At 53.0% G+C, this 19,097-nt stretch overlaps 2 protein-coding genes across 2 annotated transcripts; one reads left to right on the forward strand and one right to left on the reverse strand.

Annotated features, from left to right (window-relative positions):
• Positions 1–1,400: 1,400 nt before the first annotated feature.
• ZNF395 (zinc finger protein 395) lies at positions 1,401–8,791 on the forward strand (the record flags this gene model as incomplete). Its single annotated transcript, XM_079550605.1, has 10 exons — positions 1,401–1,444; positions 2,399–2,606; positions 5,085–5,260; positions 5,606–5,718; positions 6,311–6,546; positions 6,634–6,734; positions 7,590–7,854; positions 8,231–8,323; positions 8,428–8,531; positions 8,680–8,791. The coding sequence occupies 10 exons, from the start codon at positions 1,401–1,403 to the stop codon at positions 8,789–8,791; spliced, it is 1,452 nt and encodes a 483-aa protein (XP_079406731.1).
• A 5,419-nt stretch (positions 8,792–14,210) lies between these two features.
• On the reverse strand, positions 14,211–18,594 carry PNOC (prepronociceptin; the record flags this gene model as incomplete). Its single annotated transcript, XM_079550765.1, has 3 exons — positions 14,211–14,260; positions 15,296–15,713; positions 18,475–18,594. The coding sequence occupies 3 exons, from the start codon at positions 18,592–18,594 to the stop codon at positions 14,211–14,213; spliced, it is 588 nt and encodes a 195-aa protein (XP_079406891.1).
• Between the last annotated feature and the right edge of the window lie 503 nt (positions 18,595–19,097).

Consider the following 19,097-nt stretch of genomic DNA (forward strand, 5'->3'; position numbering starts at 1 on the left):
GCACTATGCTCGCCCCCCCCCCCCCCCAAATTGCAGGCACCCCATTGCATGCCACGCCCCCCCAGCAATGCTCTCTGCCTGCACGCCCCGCCTCCCGGCTTGCCCGGTGAGCACCCCCCCCTTCTCCCCCACACCCCACTCGTGTTCCCCCCGCCCCACGCACACGTGCCCCACCCGGTGCCTCCCTCCGTTGCAGGCCTGGGCACACACCGCCTGCCCTTGGCAATGCCATTTTGCACGCGTGCCGTGCACGCTTGCACACACTTGCACATGCATGCATGACGGCGCACATGCATGACCACGCACATGCATGACCACGCACATGCATGCCCATACTCCCGCTTGCTTGCTTGCACGCCTCTTCTGCTGCACCCACGTCCTGCTGCCTGCACCGAAGCTTCAAATTGCGCTCGGCCGCTGCCGCCTTTTCCTTCCTGGCTGCCTTCCCGCAGGGCCGGGCTCCCTGCAGCGCTAGCCCGGGGGCCCTTTCCCGGGGGAAGCCGCTCCGTGCTCCTCCCTGTGCCGGAAAGTGCATTTTTAGGCCTCTTCCAAAAGTGTTCTCCTCGGGAATCACCCCACAGGACTGCTGCCCGCCTGCTTTCCCCACGCGCTTAGTTTACTTTTGCAAAAGAATATCGTTGCTCCGTTTGGAGAGGGAGGAGGAATTTGCTGTCCTGGCCGGAGCTGCTTTATGGGTTTTGTGCTGCACGTCCTGGCGCTGCACCAAGCCGTCGCCTTCCCGCTCTCAGGAGCTTTCTTTCTTTAAACAAAACCCCAAACTTTGCAGATCGCTCTGTGCAGATATCTGTTTCCCTGCCCGTGTCGTGCTGCGGTTTGTCGAACAGCTCTGCCTTCAGAGGGCGGCTTTGGGAAGCCGGCTGGAAAAGTTGTGTTTTGTTATCACTTATTGCAGCACTTCAGGGCTCTTCAAGGATGGATTTTATGGTCTGCTTTGCTGGTCGGTGGCAGGAGCTCAGCTGCGTTCGGAGCTATTGGCGTTTGTTTGGGTTTTCTTTTTTGCTTTTTTTTTTTTTTTTTTTAGTTTGTATGCAAAAGGAGGAAAACTGGGCTGTGCTGCAATTGCCATACATGTGTGCACATGCATAGTGCACGTGCACGCACACTGCACTTATGCACATGCACACAGATGCATGCATGGAGCAGCAACCTTTCCTGCAGTTTGCCTGCAAACCTGAAGCAAGCAGCAGCCGGGGCTTTGCTGCCCCAGACCTTCCCCTCTGGCTAAACGAAGCTTTCCTTGTTTGCCAAACGACGCGTGCAAAGTGCCTCCTTTCCCCAGGCCTTGCTGCAGTGCACAGAGCTGGAAACTGCAAAATGCACAGCCGGCATGGAAGCGAGACAGAATTTGGGAGCGGTGCCGGCGCTGACCCCTGCAGTGCATGATTGCAAACAGCTGGGAGGACTCGGGGCAGCTCCGCCGGCGGTGAATGCAGCGCCTGCTCTCCTTGCTTTGCTTTGTGCTTTTCGGATCCCGAAATGGGATCTGGCCTTCAAAGGCCACGGGGTCTGCTGGAAGCAGATGTGATCCCAATCATTTCAAGGGATTCATAGGATCATAGAATGGCCTTGGTTGCAAAGGCCCACAATGCTCATCCAGTTCCAACCCCCTGCTGTGTGCAGGGTCACCAACCAGCAGCCCAGGCTGCCCAGAGCCACATCCAGCCTGGCCTTGAATGCCTGCAGGGATGGGGCATCCACAGCCTCCTTGGGCAACCTGTTCCAGTGCCTCACCACCCTCTGGGGGAAAAACTTCCTCTTACTGTCTAACTTAAACCTCCCCTGTCTCAGTTTAAAACCATTCCCCCTTGTCCTATCACTGCCCACCCTCACAAACAGCCGTTCCCCCTCCTGTTTATACGCTGCCTTCAAGTACAGGAAGGCCACACTGAGGTCTCCCCAGAGCTTCTCTTCTCCAAGCTAAACAAGCCCAGTTCCCTCAACCTTTTCTCATAGTAGGAGGGAGCAGCTGTTCTGTTGGCTCTGGAGGTTCTGAGTGCGAGATGCCAGCTTGCAGGAAGCTTCCAAAAGCCCCAAGAGGGGCAGCAGGGTGCCAAGCAGCTTGGGCTCAAGTTGGAGTGTGGTTGTATGGAGTGTGAGTAGAGATAAGGGGGCAAAACACAGTATGATGCTATTGGGGGGTGTCCCCAGTCTCCATGCTGTGTCTTTATACTGGAGGCATCAAGAGAAGGCTCAGGTGGGAACTCATCCCTTTGCACCCCTTTCTCCAAAGAGGTTTTTGTGATGACTTTAAGGATGAAAGCCGTGGGACAGGGGGAGCGATGCCACCATCCCCATGTGCCCGATGTGGTCGATGCTGCCGGTTGAGCGTTGCAATCCTGCACTGGTGGTAATGCCATCATGTCTTTGTCACCCGCAGCGTGGCCGCGATGGCGAGCGTGCTGTCCAGGCGCCTGGGGAAGCGCTCTCTGCTCGGCACCCGTGTCTCTGCCCCCGGTGCTTTGGCTGACGGGGTCCTGGCAGCTCCCCAGATGCACGCCGTGCTGCCAGACGACGTGTCCTGCATGCAGCCTGCAGAGGAAAGCGGCCTGGCACCGAGATTTCCCAGCCCCAGCCGCCGGCAACAAGTACGTAAGGAGGCTTTTGGATGTGGGCTGTGCGTTGGCAGGGGGAGAAAACTCCTGGGGCTCCTCCTAATTGTAGCTGCGGGGGGGAGCTGTCGTTAGGGAGAGCTGCTGATGGGTGTTGGTGTTGGGTTTGGAATACGTTGCCTCGAGCCGAGATCTCTCTCTTGCCTCTGATCCCAGCCAAAAGTGATTGTCCAGAGAAGGCTGGACACTTCTCAGTGGTGTTCCCCAGTCATAGAATGGCCTGTGTTGAAAAGGACCATAATGATCAGATGATGAGTTTCAACCTCCCTGCCACAGGGAGGGTTGCCAGCCACTAAACCAGGCTGCCCAGAGCCACATTCAGCCTGGGCATCAGTTATTTGAGGCTGAAGGAGATGGTTTTCATACAGCAGTGTCTCCTGGTGGACTTCTCTTCCATAAGCTTGCGCCATAACCCATGTTGATGCCAGCACACCAAGGAGCCCCCCAGCTTTGCTTTATGGAGGTGTTGATCCCCATGTCACCTGCTTGAGCTTCAGAGCTTTTCCACCCCAGTTGAGGGTCTGTGGGTAAGGGGTCTGTGGTTGGTGGCACAGACCCAGCCAGTGAAGCAGCTCTTAGGGAAGGACTGGGATGCTGTGGACCCCCCAGAATGCCTGTCCAGTCCTGTGGGTGGCTCTGCTTTGGCCTTCTGCTGCCTGGGGTGGGGAGCAGCGCTTGTTCTTGTCTTCTACCTGCAGACCTATAAAAGCTACTAAGGGCAGAGCTTGTGAAAGGCCGTGTAAATAAGGCCCCTGTTCACTTTTCTGGCTCCTCCTGTGCCCAGCACTGTGCTGTGGGAAGGGCAGATTCCTCCTGCCGTGTGTTTACAAGTCACAGGACAGTGAGAGCTGTTTTCTCCTAAGTACTCCAGTGCAGAGGATTCTGCTCACTTGCTTTGCTGCTGGAAATGACTTAAAAGTAGTGTGTGTGACACAGCTGGGATTGGTGTCAAAAGGAGATGCCACCTCCCTGTGCAGTGCCTCACTCAAAGGGACGGATGGTGTTCAGAGAGAAGCCTTGCCTCTTTATTTTTTGGGATCGTTGGATAAGGGGTATGGATTTTGGAAGCTGTGAGTGAGATCAGACTGATCTGGCACTCACTCTTTTAGCCTTGGTCCAGCAGCTGTGGCTTTTTCCACCTCATTCTTTCTGCCAGATGTCTCACCTGGAATGGTCCCATGTGCTTTTCCCTGGTCAATGCATGGGTGCCTGTGTCCATCCCATGTCAGCTTCTTCGTGTGACACCCGCAGCATTTCCATAAAGAGATGCTCCTGTGCCTATAAATAGCTGGAGAGACATGTAACTTCTTTGGACACAGATCCATTTCCATTAACAGAAATAGGCTCATGGGTGGTTGTGCTGGAAAATAGCCCACAGGAGCAAGGGAGACACTGCGAGAGAGGAGCAGGTGAGGTTTGAATGTCTCTTCCTGGTCATGAGAGCCGTGATGGGAGGAGCTGGGATGTGACTTTAGGATCACTGTGCCCAGGAGACCTCTTTCTCCTCTGGATTTTTACCCTCTCATCTACATGCTTTCCCAGGGGGTGTGATAGTAGTGGGCATCCTTGCTGCAACATGACCTGCAGGCAAAGTAAAAGCAGGCAGATTCAATGGAGAAAAGTCCATCCAAAGTCATGATGCTCAGAGAAGCAGCTGAATGTGAAGTTGACAGAGTTGGGGAGCTTGCTCCAAGGGCAGATCTCAGCAGTGGGGTTGGGGTGAACGCTGTCACCACATTGGTGTGCTGGGACACAGAGGTTTTTGTCCATCTCTACTCTGCCCTCATGAGGCCCCATCTGCAGTACTGTGTCCAGGTTTGGAGCCCCCAGTGCAAGAAAGATAGAGAGCTGTTGGAGAGGGTCCAGAGGAGCCACAGAGATGATCAGGGGACTGGAGCACCTCCTACGAAGACAGGCTGAGGGAGCTGGGCTTGTTCAGCCTGGAGAAAAGAAGGCTGCGGGGTGACCTCATGGCAGCCTTTCAGTACCTAAAGGGAGCCTACAAACAGGGGGGAATCAACTCTTTGAAAGGGTTGATAACAGCAGGACAAAGGGAAATGGTTTTAAGTTGAGGGAGGGAAGATTTAGGTTGGATGTCAGGCAGAAGTTCTTTACCATGAGAGTGGTGAGGTGCTGGAACAGCTGCCCAGAGAGGCTGTGGATGCCCCGTCCATCCCTGGAGGTGTTCAAGGCCAGGTTGGATGGGGCCCTGGGCAGCCTGGGCTGGTATGAAATGGGGAGGTTGGTGGCCCTGCGTGTGGCAGGGGGTTGGAGCTTCGTGATCCTTGAGGTCCCTTCCAACCCTGGCCGTTCTGTGATTCTCTGACAGCTCTGGGACAGCCTTCATCCCCCAAACACCCTGCAGTATCCCCCTGCTGCAAAAGAAGGACCCTGAGCAGTGGGGTTGTGCATCAGGACGCAGCACCAATAATGCTCCCCTTGGCTGTTTTTCAGGTTCTTGTCACCTACAGCGGGCAGGAGTGCACAGGGCTGGTGGAGCAGCACAACCCACCCAGCGACAAAGTGAAGGTGTTGCAGCCAGAACAGGGCTTACATACGTGCTGGAGGCTGCAGGATGTGCCTGAGGCACTGCAGAGATCTGTGTCCAACAGCATTGACGTCCCCAAGAGGTTCGTGCCTGGGGCTGGTTGTATCTTGACAGGATGGGAAGGGGCTCCTGCAGTGCTCATGCCTGGTTTTATGGTGACGGAGTGAGGCGCTGGGGATATCTCCGCCTTACCAGAGCGTGGGTTATCCAGGGAATGGCTGCATTCGGGATTAAGGGGATTTATTTTCTGCAAATGCTGCTTTAGGGAGAAAAAAAAAAGTCTTTCCTGAAGACTTAAAGACTGCAAGAGGGTGGTGGGAGCCACGCTGCTCTGTGAGATGAAACACCCTTCTGCACGCTGGCTCTCCTGCTTTTAACAGGATGTCTCCCTGCTTTTTCCTCTGTGCATTCTCCATCTACAACACAGGAAAGCTGACGCAGCTGTGGAGATGGACGAGATGGTTGCAGCCATGGTGCTGACGAGCCTCTCCTGCAGCCCCGTGGTGCAGAGCCCTCCTGCCAGCGAGAGTGGCATCCCCCGTGAGTGTGCACTGAAAAATAAAAATAACAACATCCAGAAAAAAAAAAAGGGTGGGGGGGGGGGGGGAATGTGGAGAAATACGCTGTGCCCCTTGGATGCTGAAGGGGCCTTCTTGAGCTTTGAGCTCAGTGCCAAATAGCAGCTGGGGCACAGGTTGTGCTGGGCTGGAGGTGAGCAGGAGCAGCGCTGGTTCCTGGAGGAGCCTGTTGGTGCTGTTTGGGATCGTGCCAATGGGGTGACCCTGCTGTCTGTCACCCTCCTGGGAGGCCGGGGAGCCCCGGCCTGGGTAGCACCGCCTGTCTGCTCCTTTTTTTAGAGGCTCTTTCATTCCCAAGGAGTCAAATGAAGCTGGAGAGATAAAAATAGCAGCTGGGAGCCGTGGGAAATGTGCGTGCCCTGGTGCTGGCTGTCTCCTGCAGGGTTGTGCTTATGGGGAAATGGGATAAAGCTGGGACCTGGCACTGAGCAGAGGTGCAAAGGCTTCACTTAAAACATTTAAAACTAGAAGCAAAGTGCTGCCACAGTTTATCTAGCCTCAGGGCTGCTCTCAGTGCCTTATGGTGATGGTGGCTGTGTGTTCCCTGTGTTCAGCATCACGGGCAGCGTGCGATCCCTGGAAGGAGAGCGGCGACGTGTCAGACAGCGGCAGCAGCACTACCAGCGGGCACTGGAGTGGAGGCAGCGACATCTCTACCCCATCTCCCCCACATCCTGAGGGCAGCCCCAAGCACTCCAGCGAGGCACTCAGCTCCCCACCAGCTGATGATGGCTTTGAGACCGATTCCGATCCCTTTCTTCTCGACGAGCCGGCTCCGCGGAAGAGAAAGGTACTGGGAACCCCAGAACCATAGGTGTGGCCCTGCAAGGGACCTTGCCAGCGTGCAGTTGGTGACATAGGCTGTCTTTCCCTCCAGAACTCAGTGAAGGTGATGTACAAGTGCCTGTGGCCAAACTGTGGCAAAGTCCTGCGCTCCATCGTTGGCATCAAGCGGCACGTCAAGACCCAGCACCTCGGGTAAGGCACAAGTTTCAGCTCCTGCTGAACCATGAAGTCCTTGCACCCTTGTGCTGAACGTGCTGGCAGCCAGCAGTCCCCTTCTTTCAGCAAATATCCCCAAGATCAGAGATGCCTTGGTTCCAGTGCACTGAGCCCAGCTGTTCTCAGCCACTTGAACTGCTGTCACCTGTCCCTACCTTGTAGCAAGGGAGCTCTGGGCTTTGCAGGAGATCTGGGGGGTTGTGCTTCAACTTCAGCACTGGAAGTTTTCAGAGGCAAGAACTTGAAGTGCTTGGGGCTAATCTGCCTGGCTCGGGTCTGTGTTCAGTACACCAACTTGGGGTGTGGGAAGCTTTGTACAAAAGCTTTACTTGTGCTTTTGTACATGTTTTCTTATATGCATTTTTCTCCTTCTGTCTTAATGGTTGGTCTTGATGATCTTAGTGGTCTTTTCCAACCTTTATGATTTAGTTGTTCAAATGCTTCAGGAGAGATGACAGTGGAAGGGCTGTGCTACAGTGGGCAGCGCTGGACTGCCATCCAGTGCCAGATAATCATAGTGGGAAAACACTCAGATCCTTTATGCTTTTTTCCTGATCGATGAACCTTAGGACTTGTCTGCAGCCATGCTAAATGAGCTCAGTGAGAAAGAAGGGGACTTTGAGCAGTGCCTGGTCACTATCAGCCTTTCTGGAGGTGCTGAAAGATGTGTTGATCTTCCTTCAAAGTGCTAAGTGCTGTTGCAGAACTAGGGGCCGTGCTGATCACAGCCAGCGTGACACTTTAAAAACGTGAGAGCTCCAAAGCTGGGCACCTCCCTTCCCTGGGACAGGAGCTGCATATTCAATCTTATTCCCTTTTTCTCCTTGGCAGAGACAGCGCTGACTGTGACCAGCGGAAACGGGAAGAGGATTTTTACTACACTGAAGTGCAGGTGAAGGAGGAGCCCGCACCAGAGGCAACCACCAACACCAGCCCCACATCGGTGTCTGCCCCGATCATCATCCAGCAAGCCCTGGCCAAGCCGGAGGCTTTGCTGGTGGAGCCACCGATGCTGGAACCTGCTCTGGCCAGCAGCTCGCTCAGTCAGTCTGCACCCAGTTCCTTCTGGCACATCCAGGCTGATCATGCCTACCAGGTGAGCTGGTGCCACCTTAGCAGCTGGGCAGGGGCTCAGGGGCTGCCCGATGGCTGCGGCTTGCCTGCATTTATGTGGCAGTGGTATGCAACACACCCTTCTGCTGCAGATAGCCGCAGATGGAATGTGGCCGTGCCAGATCCTGCGCTTTGGGTAACCTGGAGACGCCCCAGCTGCGGCCCCTGTCCCTTGTCCCCTACCACAGTGGCTCACCAGCACCACTTAGAGGAGGGATTGCGTGGGGGATTCCTTCCCCACCTCAAGGGAGGCACCTCAGGCTGCCTCAAGCTGGTCTTTGCAGGGAGGAGATGGCCCGTGTGCACACAGGAACAAAATCCACCAGGGCTAATGCTGACTGTCCCATCTCCCCTCACAGGCGTTGCCCTCCATCCAGATTCCAGTGTCCCCACACATCTTCACCAGCATCAGCTGGGCCACTGCCACCTCGACTCTCCCATCCCTGTCACCGGTGAGTCCTCATCCTTTCTTCCTGAGCCTTTGGGAGTTTCCAGGCTCTCTACTGGCTGTAAACATCCTCAGCCTTATCCCACATGGTCTTCAATGTCCCTGCAGGTCCGGAGCCGGTCGCTCAGCTTCAGTGAACCCCAACCTCCCACGCCGATGCTCAAGTCCCACCTGATCGTCGCCTCGCCACCCCGCGTGCCCCTTGGCACCAGGTGAGGCTCTCGCTGTGCAAAGCACACCCTGAGCAAGAGGGATGCATTCCTGCACATCAACCAAATGATGCTTAAGGTGTAGCAGAGACACAAATCTCTGAAAGTTTGCAATATTGGGTACATTTTCTATTTCTTTGCCCCTTTGCAGGAAAGTTCGTGGTGAAGCCAAGAAGTGCCGTAAGGTGTACGGCATCGAGCACCGGGACCAGTGGTGCACAGCCTGCCGGTGGAAAAAAGCCTGCCAACGCTTCCTGGACTGAGCATGGCCCTGCAGTGCCACCTCCCTCCCTGCTCCTGCCCAAAGGAGCACTGGAGTCCCTCACTGCTGCACCCAGGGACCTTGGAGGCACCTCCTGGGACTCCAGAAGAGCCCTCCAGAGCTGCGTGTAAATTCCTCCTCCTGTATATTGTACATCAGCTGGGTTTGCTCTTTTCGTTTTGTTTTGGTTTGTTTTTTTTAACACTTTTTTTTTTTTTTTTCCCCAAATCTGTTTTTGTAAAACGTGAAGAATATCTCCCGTTCGTACAGTTTAAAAACTGAGGCTGGGAGGAGGAAGCCATGGCTCAGCACTCGGGGGACGTTGCAGGTGATCTGGGGACCAAAGAGCTCCCTGCATTGCCCAGGTCAACGCTAGGATCTCCCGAGCTGCTGCAGTGCAGTCAGGGTGAGGCATAGAGGCAGCTTCCCCTGTCCTTTCACTGTCTATGAAGTGCAAATCGCTCGTGTCCTGAAGCATCAAGAACTATTGCAGCTTTAAAAGCACGAGGCAGGGCTGGTTTTTAGGGTGGCTCTCCTCATTGCCTCATGGATGTGCTCTTTGCTCGCTCTGCAGCTGGAGCCTGCACGTGTCTCTGCTTCCAGTTTGTCTGTTTTGGAGGCGTCTGGGGGAAAAGCCTCTTTAATCAGGAAAGCTTTGAGAGCTTTTAAAGCAAAAGCAGGTATTCCTTCTCCTTTTAGGCTTTGTACATCTGCATAGTTCCGTGAAAAACTATGTCGTGGCCCTCGCTGTGTCTTTCAAAAGCAGGCTGAGAGCAAATGCTTTTGTTTGTTCGTTTCTAAACAAAGAAATCTTCCTGATTTCACCAGCAAAGGCAGCTGGCAAGCTGGGAGGACTGGGAAGAGCTTTTTCTCAGCATCACAGCGTGGCCCCAGTTTGGTAAACGATCTTAAAATTTGCTTTTGCATCCCATTGGCAGCAGGCAAGTCTGTGTCCTGGATATTTTTTCCTCTTTTTTTTGCTGCATTTTTGATAATCACAGCCCATAAGGCACAACCAAGTGTGATCCCTGCACAAGGCTCGAGCCTGGGCTGGTGTTCAGGACCGTGCAGTGTGACAAAAACTCTCTTCAAAAAGCAAATTCTGTGGCTGGGAGAGCATCGTTTTGCTGCTGGATGGACGCACGCCCTGTTGGTGCTCTGGCATAGATGCATACGTGTAATACTGGTGCTTGTCAACCTCTTTTTGTAATTTTGTATATCTAAACAGTATCTCGTTCCAGAGCTTGATCTTTGGTACCAAATGGGCGGATTCAGAATCAGGAAGCAGGAGCAAAACTCCCCCAGGATGCATCCCAAGTGTGTCCATGCAGGTCTGATTCAAAGCCTGTGTTTTTTCCTGGAGAGGAGCTGGCTCAGGATCACATCCCTGCTGGGGCTGCCATGCTGGGAAAGCCCTTTCCTCTCCCACTGCCATCAGCCATCCCCACAGCTGTCTATTGCAGGAACAGCTCTGCAGGTTCACGCTCTGCATCCTGGTAGCAGCGGGTTGCGTGCTGGGGTTATTGCACTGCTCAAAAGTAGGAATTTATTCCTGACTTTTATTTTTTATTTAGGGACAAAAAAAAAAAAAAAAGAAAAGAAAAAAGAAGAGCCCCTGGGGCATTTGCTACCATTTGGATTGCAGAGCTGGCAGCACCCAAGCTTGCTGCTGGTCCCTGCAGCAGCACAGACGGGTTTCTGTGATGCTGAAGGCGCGGGTCGCTCAGACTATGGAGATTAATAATTAAACAAAAAAGATTAGTTGTGGTTCCCTCAGACCTTGTGCCTTTGCTCCCACGACTCAGACCCAGAAGTTTTCCCTTCCTTTTTCTTGTCCTTTCTGCCCCAAACAGAGTGACCCCGTTTGGGTCCCCATCGCTCAGGAAATGTCACACAAGCCATGTGGGGGTGTCACCCCCCCGGGGCTTTGTCCCCCAAACCAGGGTGTAGCGTCTGACAATCCGCACTGCCTCCCCCTCCTGTAGTCAATCATATTTTTTCACTGATGGGAACTTGAATTTCTGCAAATGGAAATGAGAATAACTTTCTGCTTACTGTTAAAGGTGATTTTTATATTAAAAATAGGAAGAAAAAGATAGGAATGGCTCTGGAATGAGTGGCTGAATGCCCGCTGAGTTGAGGGCATGGTGGGACACCTGAGATGTTGGGGAGCAGTGCCTCCCTCTGCAGCCAATAGCACTTACAGCCCCAGGGTCACCCTGCACAGGGCTGTTCTGTGCTGGTGGTGTTCACCCAGGGTTGCACACAGCTTTATTTTCTGAGGGCTTTTGCGGTACGGATTTAATGGGACAAAATTGTCCTTTAGCTCCTGGCTTTCCTTTATTTCAATTTGGGAGTATTTTGGAGTTTTTTTACACTTTTAAAAGGAAAAAAACTTGTATTTCTGCTGCAGTGACAGCAGGCGTTGTGTCATTTTTTCAAGGCCAGGCTGGATGTGGCTCTGGGCAGCCTGGTCTGCTGGTTGGTGACCCTGCACATAGCAGGGGGTTGGAACTGGATGAGCATTGTGGTCCTTTGCAACCCAGGCCAGCCTATGATTCTGTGGTTTGTCAGGTTGGCTGGTGTCCCATTTCTTGCTTTTTTTCCCTTTCCCATCTCTTCATTATTTCTTCACTCACTTCCAGCCTTGGTCTCACCAAACTCCATCCCACCCACCGTGGGTAACCCCCGACTACAAGCTCAGCTTGGAGACATCTCCCACTCCAGCTGTCTGCCGTGTGTATGTATGTATGTAAATAGGAACCTTTTAATTGGGCACTAATTCGAGGCTGCTCTCCTTTTCCAGCCCCGCTGGCACCCAAACTGAGTGCAGGGTGACCCCGCGCTGTCACCGTGCCCTGCTGCCATCGGGTGATGCTGGGAGTGGTGACAGGGTGGTGGCGTGGGGAAGGGCTCAGGGATGCTCATCCCTGTGCTCCCACAGGACCCTGCTGCCCGCTTGGGCTGGGAGGATGTTATCTTCTGTCTTGGAGCTTTTCTCAGCTGTCTTCCAAGTATTATTTTTATTGTAAAAAAAAAAAACAAAAACCCAAAAACCAGAAAATATGAAAAGAAAAAAAAAAAAAAAAAAAGAAAAATTTTAAAAGAACGCAAATGTGAAATGTAATTTTTACAGTAGCGATATGAAATATATTTTATAAGAAATAAAGAAAAGTTGCCTGATAGCTCGCCGGCTCTGCCTGGTCTTTGCGCTGTGGGTCCGGTGCCCTGCACGGTTCCATCCCTGTGGCACAACGGCTTGTGGCACCACTAGGTAGCAGTGTCTGCCCACCGGTGGTGCATCCTTCCTCTTCTGTTGGTTTTCCTCCTCAAAAAGCCCGGTCCTTCAAGTTTTCAAACTGAAATCTGCAAGGAGAGGTGGGTGCATGCAGAACCCGGTGGGTTTCTGACCCATGTCCTGTGCAGAGCCCTCACCATGGGACTACCCAGCTCAGAAGCTGCCTGCTGGTGCAGAACGCCTGAACATGTACAGCGCACAAAGCCTGAATCCTATTTGTGAGGGTGGATGGTGATAGGACAAGGGGAATGGTTTTAAACTGAGACAGGGGAGGTTTAGGTTGGATGTGAGGAGGAATTTTTTCCCCCAGAGGGTGGTGAGGCACTGGAACAGGTTGCCCAAGGAGGCTGTGGATGCCCCATCCCTGCAGGCATTCAAGGCCAGGCTGGATGTGGCTCTGGGCAGCCTGGGCTGCTGGTTGGTGACCTGCACACAGCAGGGGGTTGGAATTGATGAGCATTGTGGGCCTTTGCAACCCAGGCCATTCTATGATTCTATGAATAATTCCATATTTTTGCACAAGGTGATGGAAAAGGAGGAAAGGATGGGAGGAGAGCTGACAAGAACCAGGCCCATCAAGGGGCCTGGGCACCCCTGGTCCCAACCCCACATTTCCATTGGGAAGCTGTGGGGTGAAGCTGAAGCCTTGCAGTGACCAAAATGGAAGCTGGCACCGTGTGGCACCTGCAGAGGACAAATGCAGCCTGGCATCTGCTCCTGGGGGCATTCAAGAAAGCCCCAAGAACCCTTCCTGTATTGCAGGGTGGGGACGTCACTGCAGTGAGCTGTCGCCGTCTCAGCCCAGGCTTTGGTGTGTCCCCACTGATGATTTCCAACTCCTTTGGGCGCATCCCCTCTCTGTCTGAAGTTCTGAAACGCTCTTTTATTCCCCCAACTAACACCTCCAGTCCATTCCTTTTTGAGTGAAGGGCTGCCAGATACGTATGCAATGGGGTGACTTTCATGCCACGCTGCTGCAGCCCATGCAAGGAGAGAGCCCAGCTGAGATTCATGCACATTTGCCAAAAAAATATCTCATTTTTTGCCCTAAAAACCTCTGTTTTTTTGCCAGCTGAGCCTCAGGGATGGCAGCAGGGTAAGCGTTGTCCCAAGTGACGGTCGCCAGTCGCACTGATATCGTAGAAACAGTAAACTAATTTATTAATCCTTTTGCTATGTACAAGTTTAATGGAGAAACCTTTGTATGAAACAATTAAAAAGAACAGGGAGAAGGTTGAGTTGGTTTTTTGTTGTTGTTTTTTTTTCCTGTGTTTTTTGTTGTTGTTGTTGTTGTTGTTGTGTGGGCTTCTGTTTGTTTGTTTTGTTTCCTTTTTGTGGGGTATTTATTATTATTATTATTATTACCATTATTATTTTGTACAAAGGGTGAGACCAGGGCTCCGGTGGTGGGACAGCAGCGGGGACACAATACATGCCGGGGGGAACGCGACGAAAACACACGCTGCGATGCTGAGCAAAGAAGTCAACCCCGGAGTCCATAGAAAACCTCAAGGAAAGCACTCAAAAAATAGTAATTACAAAGTAAAAATCATTTTAAATGAAAAGAAATCAAAACAAAACAAAAAACAACCAACCAACACCATTTCCAGGTACTTTCTGCCCAGCCCTGGGTGCTGGGTCATGCTTTGGTCCCTTTTTTTTTGGGGAACCGAGCCGTGGTGGGATGCAAACCCCAAATGCTGGGGGTAAATCCTGTGGGGAGCCCCAGGGGGGGCACGCGATGCTGGGAGGGGATGCCCGAAAGCCACTTGGGAGGGGGAGTAAAACAAAACTTGTTAAATCACTGTTTTCCCACGTTGGGTGTTCCCAATGGCTGAGCAGGGCGCAAATTTTGCCAAAATCCCTTTTTTTGTTGGGTTTTTTTTTTTGCTTTTTGAGGGGTGGACCCCCCCCCCAATCCCCGCAGTCCTCTGCCCCACTCCCCACCCCACGACTCCTGGCTCCGGCGGTGGCCTCATCCTTTCCCGTCCTGGCTTAAATTGCACCCGGTTGGCTGCTCTCGAGAAGGGAGAAAAATGATTTCGGGACGCGTGCGAGTCTGAAGCGCTTTGGGGTCCGTCAGAGAGAGGTTGGAGGCTGCTTGGGTGGACAGGAGCAGGGTTTAATTTTGCCTGTGCCTGGCGGAAGGTGCCGGGACGCGGTGCCGGAACGCTACAAAAACAAAAACAAAAACAAAACAAAACAGAAAAAATAAAAATAATAATAATAAAAAAAAATAATAATAATAATTGCAGCTGAGAGCAGTGCAAGAGAGGGGCCGGGATGCTTTGTCCCGGGATGCTTTGCCCCAAGATGCTCTGCCCTGCAGGCTGCGGGGCTGGAAAGGAATCCCCTGGTTTTAAGGAGATGCTTTGCAGCAAAAAAGAAAAAAAAACCAAACAAAAAAAGGCAAAAATAATAATAAAGGAGGAGGGAAATAAAAAATTCTACTTAATTTCAATGTTACAGGGTGTGGTTGGGTGTGGGGTGGGGGCTCGGAGCATCCCAGCACCGTTTCCTGGGCCCAGTGGGATGCTCCCTGCTCACCACTGGGTTTTGCCAATGCGATGCTTTGGGGAGAGTCATCTCATTTACAGAAGCAACAGGTCTGGTTTATGGTCTTTTTTGTTTTTTTTCTAATGGGAGGAGGAGGCTGAAACATTCTGCACACTTTTATGGTGTTGGGGACAAAACCCTTTTGCCTTACATCCCAATGTGACCTATGGCAAAGGGATATTTCTGGGGTGTCACTGAGGTAGGAACTCTCAGCCCAGCCTTGGGGCTTGGTGTTTCCAAGCCATTATTTTTTTCCCTTCTGCTTTTGATGTGCACCCATTAGGAATGGGGAACACAGCACTGGAGCATCCCAAGATCCAGCATCGCCATTCAGCGGAGCAAAATTGGTGTTTCTTGGGCAAAACGTGCCAACCAAAAAAAGCAAAAGGGGCAAAGGATGGGTAGGAGCTGAGGGGGTAAAATTATGATATTTTGAGGGTACAATGAAAAACGAAACAAAACAAAATAATAATAATAACAAAAAACCAACAAGCAGCCATCGCTTCCTGGAGAAACCCTTCCTAACGGAGGTTTTGGGGTTGGGGCAATGGATTGACTTTTTGGCCATGGCGCGCGTGTCCATGGCGCGGTGCCGCGGGGCCGGCTAGATCTCGTTGTGCTCGCTGAGGTCGCCGGCCATGTCGTACTCACTGGAGCGGGGCGACATGCCCAGGTACTGCTTCAGGAACTCGCTAAACCTCTTCTGGTTGTTCCACTTCCGCGCCGATTTGCGCACCCCGATGAAGCCCCCGTATCTCTTCTGCACCCCACGGGCCGCCGGCCACGAGCCGCGTGTCCCCCGTGGGAAGCCACCTCCGAGCCGCCGGGAAATGTCCTCGTCCTGCGATGGGAAAGCGCCCGGCGCCATCCCGGCACCTCCGTCTTCGGCGTCCCGGCGCCGCAGCAGCTCGCTTACCTGCAGCGGGCTCGCCACCGCCTCGGCCGGCTCCATGGCACCGAGGACACCGGCACCGACGGCACCTGGACGCGGCGCAGATCGGATGCTGGTGGCACACATCTCCCAGGTGGCCCGTGGGACGGCTTCGCCTTCGCACTCCAGGATGCAGACCTGTGTGGGGAGACGGGGGGACTGTTTTCAGATCATAGAATCCCAGAGTGGTTCAAGTGGGAAGGGACTTTGAGGTTCCACCCAGTCCCAACCTCTGCCGTAGGAACTCCTGCCAAAGATCAGGTGCCCAAAACCCCATCCGGCCTGGCCTCAGTCATTGCCAGGGATGGAGCACCCACGGCCTGTTCCAGTGCCTCACCACCTTCATCGTGAAGAATTTATTCCTTGTACCTCATCTAAACCTTTACTCTTTCAATTTAATCTATCACCCATTGGATCACTGGGCTTCTCTCCATCTCTAGCCCAACCGAAATGCTGGAAGACACCATGGAAAGGCACTGGGAGCACATCAATTCTTACCAGTCACCATTTTGTCCCAAATTCAGGGTTCCAACCAGAAGTGATGGAGATGCTGGGGAATTGCACCTGAACCTGCATCGCCTCTCACACTCCTTCCCCACTGCCATCTACACCCCTGTCCCTCCTTTCTCTGCTGGGTGCTGCGGGGTTCTTCAGCCATCATGAGCCCCAAATTCCCCAAGTGTGCCATGGGATGGTGGATGTGGGAAGGGACCTCGGGAGACCTTTTCTAGCATGGGCATCCCAGACAGGTTGGAGTTGGGTTATCTCCAAGGATGGAGACCACAATCACTCAGCATGTGGCCATCTTCACAGCAAAACCAGGTTCTCTCCTGTTCTGGTTTCCTGTACTCTCACTCCAGTCCATTCCAGCCCCTTTACTGATGAAAAGAGGTCTCACCAGTGCCAAGCTGTCATAGGATAGAAGTCAGGAGAAGCCAGTCATCTCACTGCAGAGAGTGATCAGGTTGGTGAAGCATGATTTCCCCTTCATAAATCCATGCTGGCTGCTCCCACTGACCTTCTTGTGTGTTTTATGGTGTTGGGGACAACACCATAGTTGAGATTGAGTTGACAACACCATGTTGAGGCCAACCAGCCCTGGCTTCTCAGATGTTAAGAATGAGTTTGCCCTTCCCTCGGTCCCTAGGGTCACCACATCCTTTCAAAGGCCACCAAAAGTGACCTGACCATGTCATTTCCTCAGTACCCACATCCCATCCCTTTCCAAGAGCCAACTGGGCAAACCACCCAGGGGAAACCATCCAGGAGAAGGTCTTTGGAGAGCCAAACTCAATAGATATCCCAAGAAGCTGGAGATCCAAGGAGGGAAGGCTTCTCTTCCCTTCTCCTGCAGTGGTTCCAACTCAGAGTTTTCCTCATGGTGGGTTCTTTGAATCTCTTGATGCCAACGTGGGGAATCCTATGGCTGAAACATGCTGGTTTACATCTCACAGCCTCCAGAACAGGCCATCTGCAAGGCAGATCATTGGCAGAACCACTCTTCACCATGGGTTCATTGACTTCCATGGGTGAGAGATCCTGCAAATCCCAACACGGGATCTGAGAGCTACAGCTCAAGCATCTAACAGTGCAGCAATTCACAATGTCCATGTCAGCCAGGCTCTTCAGACAAAAAGAAAAAAGAACTGTCCCCAGGTGACTCAGGTTCTTGAAAGCCATCAGCAGTCCTATCATCCATTCACAACACAGCCCCACTAGCATCCCAGTGTCCTCAGCCATCACCCCGTTGCCTTAATTCATAAGGAAACATCTTCTGATGTGGCCAACTCATGTTGTTTGGGGCATCCTTGGCAAATGCTGCCCAATGTTCCTCCACGTTCAATGACAAAAGAAGCTAGTGAGGCTCTTTCCAAGCTTCACTTGGCATTAGTGGTGTCACCCTGGGCTGGCACTGCCCCCCCAATGGCTCTGAGGACCAGGACATAAGCTGATCATCCACATTTTGAAGAGCTGGTTCCTGGATGGTGCAGGCACGCCAGTCACTTTGGGGATTCTTCTCTTCCTACCCTGAAGTCACAGCTCTGCAGCCCTTGGGAAACTACTTGGACATTTCCATTTGATGCTTTCAAATTTTAGGGCCAAACGCAGGGTGATGCACCCCAAATGTCCCCCACTGGGACAGCAGCGGACTGATACTGGGTCAGCTGTGACATCCCCACCGAATGTCTGATCCCCACTAGTTCTAGGACATTTCCCAGTCCCAGGGGCTTCCCCTGTCACAGTAAGCCAAATTTATCACTGCAGCGTCGCTAACAAATAGGCGGTCAGTGCTTCCCTGTGGGTGGAGGGGAATGGGAAGGAAAGAAATGCTCCTGGCCAGAGTCTGGCCACAGCTCAGCGGAGGGGAAAGGAAAGCATTACAGACAGGAACGGGCTGATTCATCCCTTTGCAGTGTGAAATTTTCTCAGTCACCACGTCTCCCATGGGCTCAGCAGCCCTGCAGATCACTGCCCGCCCCAAATATTTCATCTCTCCATCCATCTGCAGCCCCAGCGGGACACGACATTGGTCCTGATGGGGCTCGCAGGTTTTGGGTGGCCTTTTGGCTGCTTGTGCCTCTGGCAGGGGCATGCAATGGGGATGCCAGGAGGGCATGTTGCAGGTCCTGGACCCTCCCCAGTGATGTCAGCTCCATCCCATAGCCATCAGAGCCTTGTCGCCATCTCTCCCAGCAGCTCCCCAAGCCGGTCTGGGGACAATTTGGTAGACTTTGATGGTGTACAATGACAACCATGGCCACATGTATCCATCCCCTCCATGCACCCAAGGAGAAGAGACAAGGACAGCAGCACCCTCGAGGCTCCTCACCACCCCACAGCTCCCCATGCCCTACCACCAAATTACCCCAAACCCCACACTGGGTGCAGGGGCACTCACAAGGAGGTCGAAGCCATCCCGGTAGAAGTGGCGGTCGCAGCGCAGGCAATCCCCTCGACAGTCACTCCTTGCACGGGCAAAGAGGCAGAGCAGCAGCAGGTCCCAGAGCACGGCCCTCATGGTGACAACAGCAGGGCTGCAGCCAGAGTAAAAACCTGTGAGCCCCAGCACTACTCCTAAATGGGTTGGAGCAACGCTCAGCCTTCACCATAATGGGAATGAGCCTCCCTCCCACCCCCAGCTCCATTTTCCCAGGCTATCTCATGACACGAGTACCAGCAGGGCTTAATTTAGCAGGTGGACGTGGTGAGGTGGCACGTCTCAGGCTGTCCCCAAGCAGGACGTCTGTGTGCCAGCAGTGAGCCTGAGGACACAGGGACAGCAAAGATAGAGTTGCCCTTGGTGGCACCTTGGTGCCTTTGTGCAAGCCATGTCCTGGGCAAGGAAACGGGCAACATGTCTAAAACCTTCTTCAAGCTCCACCAGCAGACCAGAAATCCTCATTTCCTTCTAAAACCATGATTTCCAATCTTCTGCCACCATTCTGATGGGTATCCAGGAACCACATGCCCAGCTTAGCCCATCACAGGCAAAGAAGACCTCGGTGGTGGCTTTGTGACCTG

This window comes from Tetrao urogallus (assembly GCF_951394365.1).
Source record: "Tetrao urogallus genome assembly, chromosome: 2".
Taxonomy (NCBI): domain Eukaryota; kingdom Metazoa; phylum Chordata; class Aves; order Galliformes; family Phasianidae; genus Tetrao; species Tetrao urogallus.